Here is a 13,963-nt window from a genome sequence, read left to right on the forward strand (position 1 = left end):
CTAAGGTGATGAGGAAAGAGGTTTTAGGTAGGGTGGCAGGTGATCGGCATGAAAGGAAATGCTCCATCGCAGCAAGGCCCTGGATGTGCGGAATATTTGTTTATAAGGAAGTGGCATCAATGGTTACAAGGATGGTTTCCGGGGGTAACAGATTGGGTAAGGATTCCAGGCGTTCGAGAAAGTGGTTGGTGTCTTTGATGAAGGATGGGAGACTGCATGTAATGGGTTGAAGGTGTTGATCTACGTAGGCAGAGATACGTTCTGTGGGGGCTTGGTAACCAGCTACAATGGGGTGGCCGGGATGATTGGGTTTGTGAATTTTAGGAAGAAGGTAGAAGGTAGGGGTGCGGGGTGTCGGTGGGGTCAGGAGGTTGATAGAGTCGGGTGAAAGGTTTTGCAGGGGGCCTAAGGTTCTGAGGATTCCTTGAAGCTCCGCCTGGACATCGGGAATGGGATTACCTTGGCAAACTTTGTATGTGGTGTTGTCTGAAAGCTGACGCAGTCCCTCAGCCTCATACTCCCGACGATCAAGTACCACGGTCGTGGGGCCCTTATCTGCCGGAAGAATGACGATGGATCGGTCAGCCTTCAGATCACAGATAGCCTGGGCTTCAGCAGTGGTGATGTTGGGAGTAGGATTAAGGTTTTTTAAGAAGGATTAAGATGCAAGGCTGGAAGTCAGAAATTCCTGGAAGGTTTGGAGAGGGTGATTTTGAGGAAGAGGAGGTGGGTCCCGCTGTGACGGAGGACGGAACTGTTCCAGGCAGGGTTCAATTTGGATAGTGTCCTGGGGAGTTGGATTGTTAGGAGTAGGATTAGGATCATTTTTCTTCGTGGCAAAGTGATATTTCCAGCAGAGAGTACAAGAGTAGGACAGTAAATCTTTGACGAGGGCTGTTTAGTTGAATCTGGGAGTGGGGCTGAAGGTGAGGCCTTTGGATAGGACAGAGGTTTCGGATTGGGAGAGAGGTTTGGAGGAAAGGTTAACTACTGAATTGGGGTGTTGTGGTTCCAGATTGTGTTGTTTGGAATTTTGAGGTTTTGGAGGGAGTGGAGCTGGAAGTGGGAGATTGAGTAGATGGGAGAGACTGGGTTTGTGTGCAATGAGAGGAGGTTGAGGTTTGCTGGGAAGGTTGTGAAGAGTGAGTGAGTTGCCTTTCCGGAGGTGGGAAACCAGGAGATTGGATAGTTTTTTGAGGTGGAGGGTGGCATGCTGTTCTAATTTGCGGTTGGCCTCTAGGAGGATGCTCTGAACAGCCAATGTGGATGTGGGAGAGGAAAGATTAAGGACTTTTATTAAGGATAGGAGTTGACGGGTGTGTTCATTGGCTAAGTTGATGTGTAGGTGAAGGATTAGGTGGGTGAGGGCAATGGATTGTTCAGTTTGGAACTGGTATAGGGACTGATGGAAAGAAGGGTTGCAGCCAGAGATGGGAACTTAAAGTGTGAGGCCTTTGGGGCTAATGCCAAATGATAGACAAGCCTGGGAAAATAGAATATGGGAGCGTAATCTGGCTAGGGCGAAGGCATGTTTGCGGAGGGAATGTAAATAAAACTTAATGGGGTCGTTGTGGGGGTGTTGTGAGAGTGACATGGTATTAGAAGGTGGAAAGTGTAACATGAGGCTGAAATGAAAATGCTCATCTTGGCACAGTGTTACACCGTCCGGGTTATCTGGATACTTCCCACCAACACCAACCTATCCGAACTCCGGAGATTGGAACTTGCTCTTCAATATATCCTCTCTTCCCGTTACCCACCAGGCCTCAATCTCCGCTTATTTCAAGTTACCGCCACTCCTACCTCACCTGTCATTCAACAACATCTTTGCCTCTGCACTTCCGCTTTGACTGACATCTCTGCCCAAACTCTTTGTCTTTAAATATGTCTGCTTGTGTCTGTATATGTGTGGATGGATATGTGTGTGTGTGCGCGAGTGTATACCCGTCCTTTTTTCCCCCCTAAGGTAAGTCTTTCCACTCCCGGGATTGGAATGACTCCTTACCCTCTCCCTTAAAACCCACATCCTTTCGTCTTTCCCTCTCCTTTCCTCTTTCCTGATGAGGCAACAGTTTGTTGCGAAAGCTTGAATTTTGTGTGTATGTTTGTGTGTCTATCGACCTGCCAGCACTTTCGTTTGGTAAGTCACATCATCTTTGTTTTTATATATATATATATATATATATATATATATGTGTGTGTGTGTGTGTGTGTGTGTGTGTGTGTGTGTGTGTGTGTCATCTATTTTCCACAAAGGCCTCGTCGGCCGAAGGCTTGTATTGTGACAGTCTTTTTGTTGTGCCTGTCTGTGACTCAACTTTATCTATTTGGTTGTTTCATTTTGTATTCCCATATATTTTTATCTCCAGGTATTTGTGTGTCTGAAGCCCCATTGTGAGATTCATCATTTAGTCAAAAAGTGTCACAGTTTTGTACTTTATGAAGTGCACAGTGTTACATTTCTCAAAAAATTGAATGCTTTTCAAAATTTAATCCTAGATGTGGTACCAGGGGTGTGCAAATGTTAGTGTAAAATGATGGGCAGTATGATTCAGTATTTACAGTAATTATACAATCAAAAACTAGTGTAAAGTATTGACAGTACATTTTTAAGACTGTTTATTTATTTATTTATTTATTACATAAAAAGCAAACATATTGAAGATTGGATCTCTATTTTATGAACTTGTTATTTCCTTGTACTGGCAAATCTACTACTATTCTTATTAATCTGATCTGCAGTTATGATAATAATTTGATGTTATCCTGTTTTTCAGTGCACTGGTTCTCCAAGCTTTGTGTCAACACATCCTGGCATCTCCCATGACTGAAGCAGTAGAGATGTTCATCTTACCAGCCCTGGTTGATTTACCTCAGTTCCCATTCCGTGAGCTGCTTGATGCACTGAGAGATTGTGAAGGATTTGCTGAAGGAGAAGGCAGTGTCCAAAGATCTACATGGCTTCTTTTTTCTGTCTTATTACTTGAGAAGAAACATTTCAGTAAGATTTACATTTATAACAACACTTAGAAAATATTGCGATCTAAAATGTAATTAACAGAAATTATTTATACCAAATAGCAAATCAAATTGTTTAGTTTAGATGCTGCCTTTGTTAAGCATTTAGATGATTGACAGCTTAATGTCTCTCTGAGGGCCAAAGTAGTATGCATGATAAAAATTGTAGTGAAATATAGTGTTCCAACATCAATAGTGGAAGTAGATTAGCGATGGAAGATTGAAGTAGATTCGCATTGAGCTGAGATTTGGGAAGATGATGAAATGGTTAAAAGTAATTACAATGTCAAATGAGAAGACTTTGTGTAAGTTGTGTATAATACATAATATGAAATGCATCAAACAAGATGAAGGGGATATCACTACTCAGCAACAGACAGACATTCCAAGAGAGCGAAGGTGAAGAAGGAAGGAATGGTAGTTAAGAAAGCTCCTTTTTCTTGCTGTGTGTGTGCCTGTCTCTTGAGAAATTTTAGAGTAACTGAAGGGGAATTTTTTGTTACTGTCATTACCTGAAGATCTGCTGTTCAGTGGGAACTAATTCATTGGGAAACAGTTGTGAAAACTTGGGACCTGTTGAACAGGGCGAGTAATTCCATTTCGAGTCAACACAGTGATTTCATTCCCCATCTCAGGTTTTGATGAAATTTGGCACAGAGCTAGCCTATGTATACATTAAGAAAAATACCTAATTGTATTAAAATAAGTCAACCCCATGTTGGAAGCTGGCAAAAATCACCAAAAAATGCCCGTCTGCTTTGATTTAAAACTACTGTAGCAACTCTCCTAATTAAGCTAAATTTATAGGAGAGGTGTCATGTTGTAGCATTTTCACAAGATTTCCTATGATATACAATACAATGTGGGTTTTGAGATGTTTTTCAAATTTAAGGGGAGACAGTGGCAGAAATAATGAAAAATTTACAAATTATTTTTATTTGCTTATTTGATAGTAAATATAATTGAGATTATTATCCCAAATTTTTTCCTTGAAATTCGAACTACAAATGGCATAAAAAAATTAAAACCCTAAGCAGTGTAATGCACCACACCCGCTTTTCAATGTACCAAATGGAGGAAAAATTTTATTGCAGAATTTTGCCTGTGAACCTAGAAAATATAGCTTTAGAAGGCTGTGATTTTTTGTATCCATAACAGCAGTGTTGTAAAGAAGGCTGTGGAGCCATTTTCTGGTTCAATCAGTGTGGTATAGAATGCTGTGGAGTGTTATAAACAAGTTTTGTGCTGTTCTGTGGAATTCGAGAGATGCTTGATTTATTGTGCCATTCTTTGTTCGAGGTTGAATCTGTTGATCCCTTTTTACAATGCCTAGGCCTGGTAAAGTATTTAAAAAATATAGTAAGTCCCATATTTCGAATATAAAGTGAAAAACTGACATTGAGGTTAGGGTCGGGCCTGCAGATGCAAATATTAGCTTGTCTCCAAGTGCATATAAAATAAAACTTGGGACAGGGATTGTGTCAGAAGAAACAAATGACAGAAATACAGGTTTCAGAATTATGGATCTGGAAATGGTGGCAGAAGCACTTAGAAAAGCCTGCAAGTGCTCTGTTCGTGGAGGAAATGTGGATTTGGTTGATGATGGAAAGAGAGAAAGTTTGGTTTGCACATTGCACATTTTGTGTCAAAACTGTGATGCTAATAGAATCTATGAAGCCAATATGAGATTTTCTTATGGCCTAAGATGTATAGGGATTGGAAGAGATGGTGGAAACCTTTTATGTGGTATTATGAACATGCCTGGTCCTCCCCAAAAATTTCCTGCAGTGAATACTGCTCTCCTCAATGCAGTTGCAGAAGTGAGTGAAGAGAGCATGAAAATGGCACTCCTGGGGGCAATTCAAGAAAATTATGAATCAACTAATAGCAACGATATAGCAGTTTCCTGTGACAGTTCCTGGATGAAGAGGGGGCATACTTCACTGCATGGAGTTTCAACAATCATTAGTGTCAACACTGGAAAAGTATTAGAGGTGATGTCTAAATATTGTTCTGCATGTTCCTTGCACAAGAACTATATTGATGCAGGTAAAGAAACAGAATGGTAAGAAGCCCATAAAGCTGTTTGTAGCAGAAATTATGCGGGCTCCAGTGGTGGGATGGAAGCTGCAGGTATGAAATTCATTTTCCATAGAGCTTTGCAAAAGTATAGAGTAAGATACTTACAGTATTTAGGAGATGGTCTAGTGCTTTCAAGAATGTAGTTGAAAGTCAGCCCTATGGAAAAGATTGCACTGTTGAGAAACTGGAGTACTTAGGCCATATTCAGAAGAGGATGGGTGGATGACTCCGAAGACTTGTTGCAGACAATAAAGGCAAGCTACTAGAGGATGGGAAGCCACTGGGAGGTAAAAGCAGACTAACAAAGAAGAGAATTGACAGCCTACAAGTCTGTTATGGTGCTGCAATTAGAAGTAACCTCACAAGCTTGGACAGTATGAGGAAAGCAGTATGGGCCATTTGGTTTCATTACTTGTCGACAGACACTACACCTCAACATGGCCTCTCTTGTAATGAATGGTGCAAGTTTTTGAAAAGTAAGGAAAGTGGGGAAGCTTATGCCCATAAAAATAACCTTCCTCATGAGGTTTCAGTGGCCATTAAACAAACTTTTAGAGCAGTTGCTTCACCAGAACTGCTAGAAAAATGTCTGCATGGGAAAACACAGAACCCAAATGAAAGTTTCAATGCTCTTATTTGGAAAAATGTCCAAAGACTGCGTTTGTTTCCAATTTGGTGGTGAAGATTTCTGCTTTGGAAGCTACAACAGTGTTTAATGATTGGAATGTGACAAGACTTCACATCCTCAGCAAGTTGGGCTTTACATCTGGAGTCTTCACTGAGCAGATACTGTAGATCATTGATCAGCAAAGACTCGCGAAGGCGGAGACTTCAGTCCAGAACATACAAAAAATTGCTAGGCAAAGGAGCAGAGAAGCTAAAAGAGCTGTAGAGGATGATGAGGAAGAAATGGAATATGGATATGGACAATTTTAGCTAAGTTGTGATAGTTTGTTGTTTTTTTTTTTTTTTTTACATCTCGTCCAAACTTTAAAATGATATTTCTGCAACTTGAGGTTTTCTCCTTTCAGGAACACATATATCAGAAACTACTGGAAGGATTGCAATGAAATTTGGCACACCTATTCTTTTACTTTGAAGCAATATTTAAGTGGAACAAAATTTTAATCGAAATATTATACACAGTTTTGTAGTTGATAATATATTGAAAAGTTTGCTTATAAAAAATGTTCGAATCCAAAATATCACAGAAAATAATAGCGTTAATTTACCAAAAAGTTAGTGCACTTCATTGTACACCTATTAGGGTAGATTATTTTACCATTAAAAAATTTGACTCAAAATTATGAAAAAGTGTACCTTAAAATAATAATGCAATAAAAAATTCAAAATTATCTCACTGCATTAGATTGTTATTAAAAATTCTGATTTAAAAAAAAAATCATATTAGATCTCTATACATAAGTGTGCAAAATTTCAATGAGATGGAACAAAAATGGCAAAGATATGGATTTATAAAAATATCAGTGCAAGACTGCCACTGTCTCCCCTTAAATGAAAATTTTTTTTAATTAATCAAATAACGTGCATCTTAGAATTTTTTGAAAAATTATACACAACACTTCACACTATTGGTAACTAATTCCCTAAGTATGAATATGAGATTGTCATGGGTTCACACCTTTATGAAATTTCAGAATTACATGTTTCATTAAGAATGATATTTTTGTAAAATTGATTGTCTTAAGCAGAAAGCCAACTCACTGACAATAAATTACGAAAAGACTCACTATATGCAATTCAGAACCTGTAAGAGGTTTCCACCCAGCATATGTATAAAGTATGAAGAAGAGCAGATAGAAGAGGTTGGCAGTCTTAAATTCCTTGATAATAAATTCAGTTGGGAGGAGCACACCACAGAACTGCAGAAACACCTTAACAAATCTGTATTTGCAATTCGAGTGTTAGCAGACATAGGTGACATAAAAATGAAAAAGCTTGCATACTTTGCCTACTTTCATTCCATAATGTCATATGGTATAATATTTTGGGGTAACTCTTCAAGTCAAACAAAAGTTTTCAGAGTCCAAAAGTGTGTAATACGTATTATTTGTGGAGTAAATTCACGGACATCTTGTAGAAACCTCTTCAAAGAAGTGGGTATACTAACTACTGCCTCTCAGTATATTTACTCCTTAATGAAATTTGCCCTAAATAATATATCTCTTTTTCCAATAAACAGCTCAGTTCATACATACAATACCAGGAACAAAAATGATCTGCACAAGGACTTAAAAGCACTTACTTTAGTTCAAAAAGGGGTCCACTACTCAGGAACACTTGTCTTCAATAATTTGCCAGCAAACATAAAAAATTTAGTTACAAATAAAGATCAGTTTAAAAGAAGCCTGAAAGACTTACTAGTGGCCAACTCCTTCTACTCCATTGACGAATTTTTTAATCGAAACAAATGATGTATTGTATTTACTCATACTATTAGTATTGTTATTTCAGTTTAAAAAATGATGTATTGTATATAATCATACTATTAGTATTGTTATTTCAGCTTAAAAAAAAAAGTGACAAGTTCCACATCCACGAGGATCTCCTCAAAATGGATCTGTGGAATGAAAAACTAATCTAATCTAATCACAACTTTATTCTTAATGTATCTATGTACACATACAAATGTACTGTCAACACACTCATTTGAAATGTCCCTTGTGAAACCTGATGCAAACAATATCTTTTTAACAGCTTCATTTGTTTTTAGAGTATCATCCCCAGGAATTTGGTGTGTTCTTCCTGTTGGTGTTACTGGCTTCACTTTGTAATGAACATCATTCACAAATACCCATAGAATATCGAGTTTTGCAGGATATGTGAAAGAATATGATGGGCCAGCTGGATGAAGGAAAGTAACTCAAGACATTCATGTTTTGTTAAAACATAAGCTAGCCAGTGTGTCTTGTCCCAGATGGCGATCATGTATCCGTAGCCAATTTTTCTGGAGATTTTGTGACCATTTCAACAGGAGAGTATGTTGTGTCTGAAAAAGTATTAACTAATGTTTTTGATGTACTTGATGCTATTGGTGTAGAGGGAGGCATGTGTCCCTTTAGTGGTAACAGGTTGACTGAGGTACACTTCAAGAAATCATTCAGTTTCAGTATATCTCTCTTGTGTTGAAAATTTAAAGTGTACAGATGTAATATTTTTAACTGTTCAATCAAAAAGTAGTTATGGAGTAGAATTTGGCTATCATACATCCTCTACAGACTTGCTTTTGTTGCTAATCTCTTAATAATGCCAATGCTATGATTGCAAGGTCTTTTTCCATGAGCAGAGGGGGGGAAAACTGTCTTGTTTCCATGTCAAAATCTTCGTGGCAACAAGTTAAATAATTTTTGTTCTTGTACTGGGCTGCACAGCTGTCCAAAGAGTAGCATATGTTCTGTATACCAGTTTGAAGTTGATTATTAAAACACTGCTGCATCACCACTTGACCAGTGATAACTCTGGGTCTCATCTTGGATGTGAAAGTGTAATTCCCAGAGAAGTCACATTAACAGCATACTCTCCCTCATGCAAGTTTTCCTCGACTTCATTTACGAAAGAGCTTTGCTGCTTAGCTAGAAAATCATGGAGTATCAGTGCAGTCAATTTTTCAGAAAATAATTCAATAAACACCTTTCATGTCTTCTGCGTTGTTTCTAAGTTACATCTGTGTGCTGAAACCTACTGTCGGAGGATGATATTTTCAACCATGTTATTATCAAATGTATTTCTTAGCGTACTTTTTATCGGGTCACTTCGTGGGCAGGAACTACATTTTCCCATAATACAGTGAATTTATGCTTGGTTGAATACTTGCCAGCACTTCCGGTCTGAGGTGTGGAAGATGGCTGTCTTTGTGTGTGTGTGTGTGTGTGTGTGTGTGTGTGTGTGTGTGTGTGTGTGTGTGTGTCTGTCATCTGTCTTCACTGTTTACTGATGAAGGCTGTGGCTGAAAGCTATATGTGAGTGTCTTTTAATCATGCCTGTCTGCAACGCAACTTGACGTGCCTTCTTTGCGCTAAGTAGCAATCTATCTTTTCCTACATTGTTGATCTTACTACCTGAAGTTTCCATTATTTGATCATATTAAAATTGTGTTGATTTGACATGGAATGCCCCAGACAGTATATGAATAGTGAATCACTTTTCTTTGATGTGTGTGTGTTCTGATTTTGACTCATTGGATGTTCATAGGTGGGGAGAAAAACTACAGCATAGTGACTGGAAAAACTATTTTCACAACTGTTTCGCATTGTACACTCAGAAATGTTTGCACCACCCAATGACCTGTGAAATGTAGGATTAGATTCAAGGGAAGCAGGGAAGAAAAAAATGAGCCTAAACATCTTTCATTACTGTGAAACAAAAACATGATAACCAACATAAAGGGAGTTTGTTTGAAAATGTTTATCTTCAGAATAGAAGTATTTCTTTTACCAAAAGAAAAAAATTGCTTAAAAAAAAAAAAAAACAAAAAAACTCCAAAATTATGAGACTGAATTGGTGGCTGGCTGCTTCAGGAGATGAAATTTCAGTACTACAGATAGACACATACAAAATTACTGTCCTAGCTTTTGGAACTAACATGGGGGTATTCAATAAGTTTTGTAACACATTCCATTCTCAGCCAATTTCAGTTGAAAAAATGTGGAATTTGTTGTGGGACATCAGGGAATATTTCTGCTTCAGCCCCTACAGTTTCATGGAGTTCTGAATGGTGAGGGTATTATACATAGCCTTAAAAATGTTGTCTATAATGATGGTGCATTTCAAGTGTAGAGCTGGCATTGAGTTTCTATTGGTGAAGACCAGAGCATTGCAGATATTCATAGATGCTTGAAGAATATCTGCTGAACAAAAGCTCAGTGAGTCATTGGGCGAGGCATCTGTCATCATCGCAACAAGGTCACACAAACTTGCCCAATCTCCTGCGGGCCAGCCGGCCGAACGCAGCTGTGACTCCTGCAGTGTTTGGGATTTGTGGACACTTACGTTCGAGGTGATCAACAAATCACAAATAAACACGTCACTGCTCTCAACTTGGACATCACTGTTGGTAGTTCAGACACACTCGTCCATTAGGTGGGGTCTTCAAAAGTCTGTGCCCGCTAGGTTCCTCACTATCTAATGGAAGACCATGGAGGGCAACTAAAGATTGTCTGTGCAGAATTGCTTGCACATTATGAGGCTGATCGTGCCAATTTTTTTCCAGACATCGTCACAGATAATGAAATATGGGTTCATCACTTCAAACCAAGACAAAATAGCAATCCATGGCGTGGCACCACAGAACCTTTCCTCTGAAGGAGGAGGTCAAAGCACACCCTCAGCCGGTAAAGTCATGGTGACAATCTTCTGGGACTGTGACAGGGTTATTCTCTGACATTTTTCCTTGTGGTGCAACGATCAACTCTGAAGTGTATTGTGCTACCCTCAGGAAATTAAAGAAAAGACTTCAGTGTGCTCATTGCCACAAATATGCAAACTAACTTTTCCCTCTCCATGAAAATGCAAGGCCTCACACAAGTCTGCAAACCCAAGAGGAGCTCACAAAACTTCATTGGCCTGTTCTTCCTCATCCACCCTTCAGACCAGATTTTGTACTGTCCGACATAGCCCAATGGAGGATACATTCCATGAGAAGCAGTATATGAATGATGATGAGATTACTGATGCCAACAGAGTGAGGAATAATATGGTGTACTGGAATCCTGAATAATTTTCAGAAAAAAAACCTATGTTGCATTACTTATTGAATGACCCTTGTAGTTCATTCCTCAGGGAGGAGCGGGGGATAGATCATGGATCGTGAAAATGTAAGGGCAGGTCACTCAGACCCCAGTATGAGATGGAATGTCCTCATCCTCACAGCAATTGGGTAAGTATGTTTGTGTGTGTTGCCTGGAAGTACTGAAATTTCATATGTTTGATGGTAAATATTGGTCAGCAATTCAGTCTTGTAATTTAATAAATCTGTTTCCTGGTAACATGTATGCTACATGGTCCTCCCTGTACATCGTTGCATACTTTATGTCCTATGTATGCTGTTCACAATCCTGTCCTGTTGTTGACAGTGCCATCTTGAAGTCACACAGTGGTTGAGGAGGGTTCTTTAGACAGCATGCTGCAAGTTTCAATGGACCCAAGCATGCTCAATTAGACTCACTCCAGCAATTACTGCATGCTGTTCCATTAGTCTGATTCCTGTCTCCCGGAGGAAGTTATTGAGGAAGTGGGCCAAGTGTGCTTGTGCATTATCATCTACATGATGAACTCATTGATGTAATGTTCTTGGAGGAAGGGAGCATCAATTAAAGGATCCACACTTGATAGTAGTGAGAGATGTTAGAGATGTGGACATGGTAACTTCCCAAAATCACCCTGATGAACCTCCAAAACTGCATGCATGAGACATGCTTCACCACCCTAGCTGCCTCCACGCTATTATGAGCAACAAGTATCAGAGGTGCCCTACACTTGTTGATGAAGAGAAGCTGACACTATTGATATTTTCCAGGTTTTCACTTACATGCCTTCTTCATGCAATACAGAGCAAATGGGTTTCTACTGTTGTTCATAATGGATGCCTAGAGATGAAATTGATTGCGTGGAGTCAATTGTATACTGTCTTGGTCAACTCGGCCCCCTTCCACAGCTGCCTCTAAACAGTAATGCACAGTTCTGACCCATTATTCTCAAGGTAGTTAAAAGTCATAACTTATGGTTAGTGATTTTCATGTGATGTTGCTGACTGTGGGTGACCACTATGAGGCAGATCATCAGTGTTTTGTGTCTCACATTAGAGGTTAAATATTTAAATGTTTTGACAGGCAGATACCCGTGTTCACAGTTATTCTTGGTGTAAAGTGACAGCGTGTGTGGTCTAAGCTTGGAATGACCTTTTGAGGTATCTCGGACTGAACAATATACACAAGCCCCATTGTTCTGTTTGTGGTTAGAGGCACAAGGTACTCTTATGAACTACGTTAATCAGGGAGTCTTAATTTCCTGTGGTCGAAATAATATTCAGAAAGATAATTCTGATACAAAACCACAAACTCTGTTAATCATAATGGTGGTGTAAATGTTTTTAGCAACATTTTTTTTCTCCTCCAGCCTTGAATCACACAGATAACATCATTACCAGTTTTAATCTCTTAACATCTCATCATCACATGATTTTAATAGATTACATAGTAACCAAAAAGGCCAGGTTCAGTTGACAGGTTACTTTGTAACACATTCAAACAATCACATGATGATTTACTATACAGTCCAGCACCATCAAATGTAATGCGCACCCCAATTTTAAAAATTACATTAATAAAAAAAATGAATTTTGGCACATCACTGATAGCGTATTTTGGATTGTTGAAATTTATTTTACAGTGTTAACTTTATTTCAAAAAGTAGTGAACGTATACATGAACTATAAAAAACAATAATAATTTATTTTTAAGTTACTCATTATGGTGATAAGTGACATTTTCATTATTAAAAAGAATGCCTAACTTGATTACCTACATGACATACAAAGAAACATACTTTTAATTACAGGTGTTAGTGATCATTATTCATTAATATCATCATTACTGGAATCCTTGGAAGAGTCTACATCAGAAATAGATTCCTTTCCTCCTTCCCTGCCATCCTCAGTGTCGTTGCAGAGCACATCATCTTCACTGCCATCCAGAGTATTTGAAATACAGCATTTCTTGAATGATTTTACGATCATTGGTGCTTCAGTATGTTTCCAGGCACCCAAAACCCAGTGTGCAATAATGTAGGGTGCAGCACATTTAATTTTTCCTGCCAGAGTCAGTTCTTGATTTGGTTTGCAAAACCACTTTTCGTACTGTTCCTGAACGTAACATTTGAAAGGTTTATTTATACTAATATCCAGGGTTGTAATACAGAAGTCTTCCTCCATGAATAAAAACAAGGTCACTAGGTAGGCTGTGGATCTTCTTTTTTATGTTCTCGGTGAGATGACTACGAAATGCATCAAGACAAACAATTGACGGTTGCTTGGAAAGCCCACAAGGACGGAGTTCCCACACGTTTCGGAGCCAGTCAAGCATCAAAGTTTCACTCACCCATCCCTTCTCTTGATTCTGAACAATGGCGTCATCAGGGACTAGCTTTTCTTTTTTTGGAGTCTTGGGTCTTGTTATTCACTTGAAGATTAAAAAAGGGGGAAGTTTGTTCCCATCTGCTGTGATTACCAGGATTACTGTTACGTACTGTTTTACACAGCCAAACATTTTGATGGTAACTACTTTTGTACCCTTCTCATCAGTCATGTAATTATGTGGCGTATCAAACCACATTGCAGTCTTGTAAGTGTTGCCTATTTGGCCCATTGAAAAATTCTTTTCTTTCTGAAGTGTGGTAACATCTGCTGAAATTTTTGAAGTTTCTTCTGCAAATCCTGTGGAAGTTTTTAGCATGTTGTTGTCCGGTGTCGCAGAGATAAACCCGCTCATTTCACAAAGCAATCAACCCACCCCTGGCTAGCCTTAAACTCTAGCTTCAGTATATTAAGAGCTGCAGCCACCGCTTTTGCTTTTTTTAAAAAAGTGTCACTGGTCACAGGTTGCCCATTCTTCCTCCTTTCTCGGGTGAATTCCGAAACATTCACTTCAACATTAGGATGTCTTCCTTCGTGAGGTCCAGTGAATTTCTTTCTAGTAGCAGTAGCTGCAAATAATCCCAATTTCTGTTTCTTCCATAAGCAAACGTTGTTCTCATCTACAGTGAAATCTCTTCCTGCACTTCTATTACAATATTTTTCAGCATAAAGAATTACTTTACACTTGAAAGTAGGTTCATATGATATTCTTCT

At 38.8% G+C, this 13,963-nt stretch overlaps 1 protein-coding gene across 2 annotated transcripts in view; it reads left to right on the top strand.

Moving 5' to 3' along the window:
- LOC124607721 (ubiquitin-protein ligase E3C) overlaps positions 1–13,963 on the top strand; it is a 213,444-nt gene that overhangs the window by 74,247 nt on the left and 125,234 nt on the right. For both annotated transcript variants that reach the window (XM_047139927.1, XM_047139928.1), the window contains exon 6: positions 2,778–3,001. In XM_047139927.1, coding sequence (XP_046995883.1) covers positions 2,778–3,001 — 224 coding nt within the window. The remainder of the gene's footprint in view (positions 1–2,777; positions 3,002–13,963) is intronic.

The sequence above is a fragment of the Schistocerca americana genome, chromosome 1 (assembly GCF_021461395.2).
Source record: "Schistocerca americana isolate TAMUIC-IGC-003095 chromosome 1, iqSchAmer2.1, whole genome shotgun sequence".
Classification (NCBI taxonomy): Eukaryota; Metazoa; Arthropoda; class Insecta; order Orthoptera; family Acrididae; genus Schistocerca; species Schistocerca americana.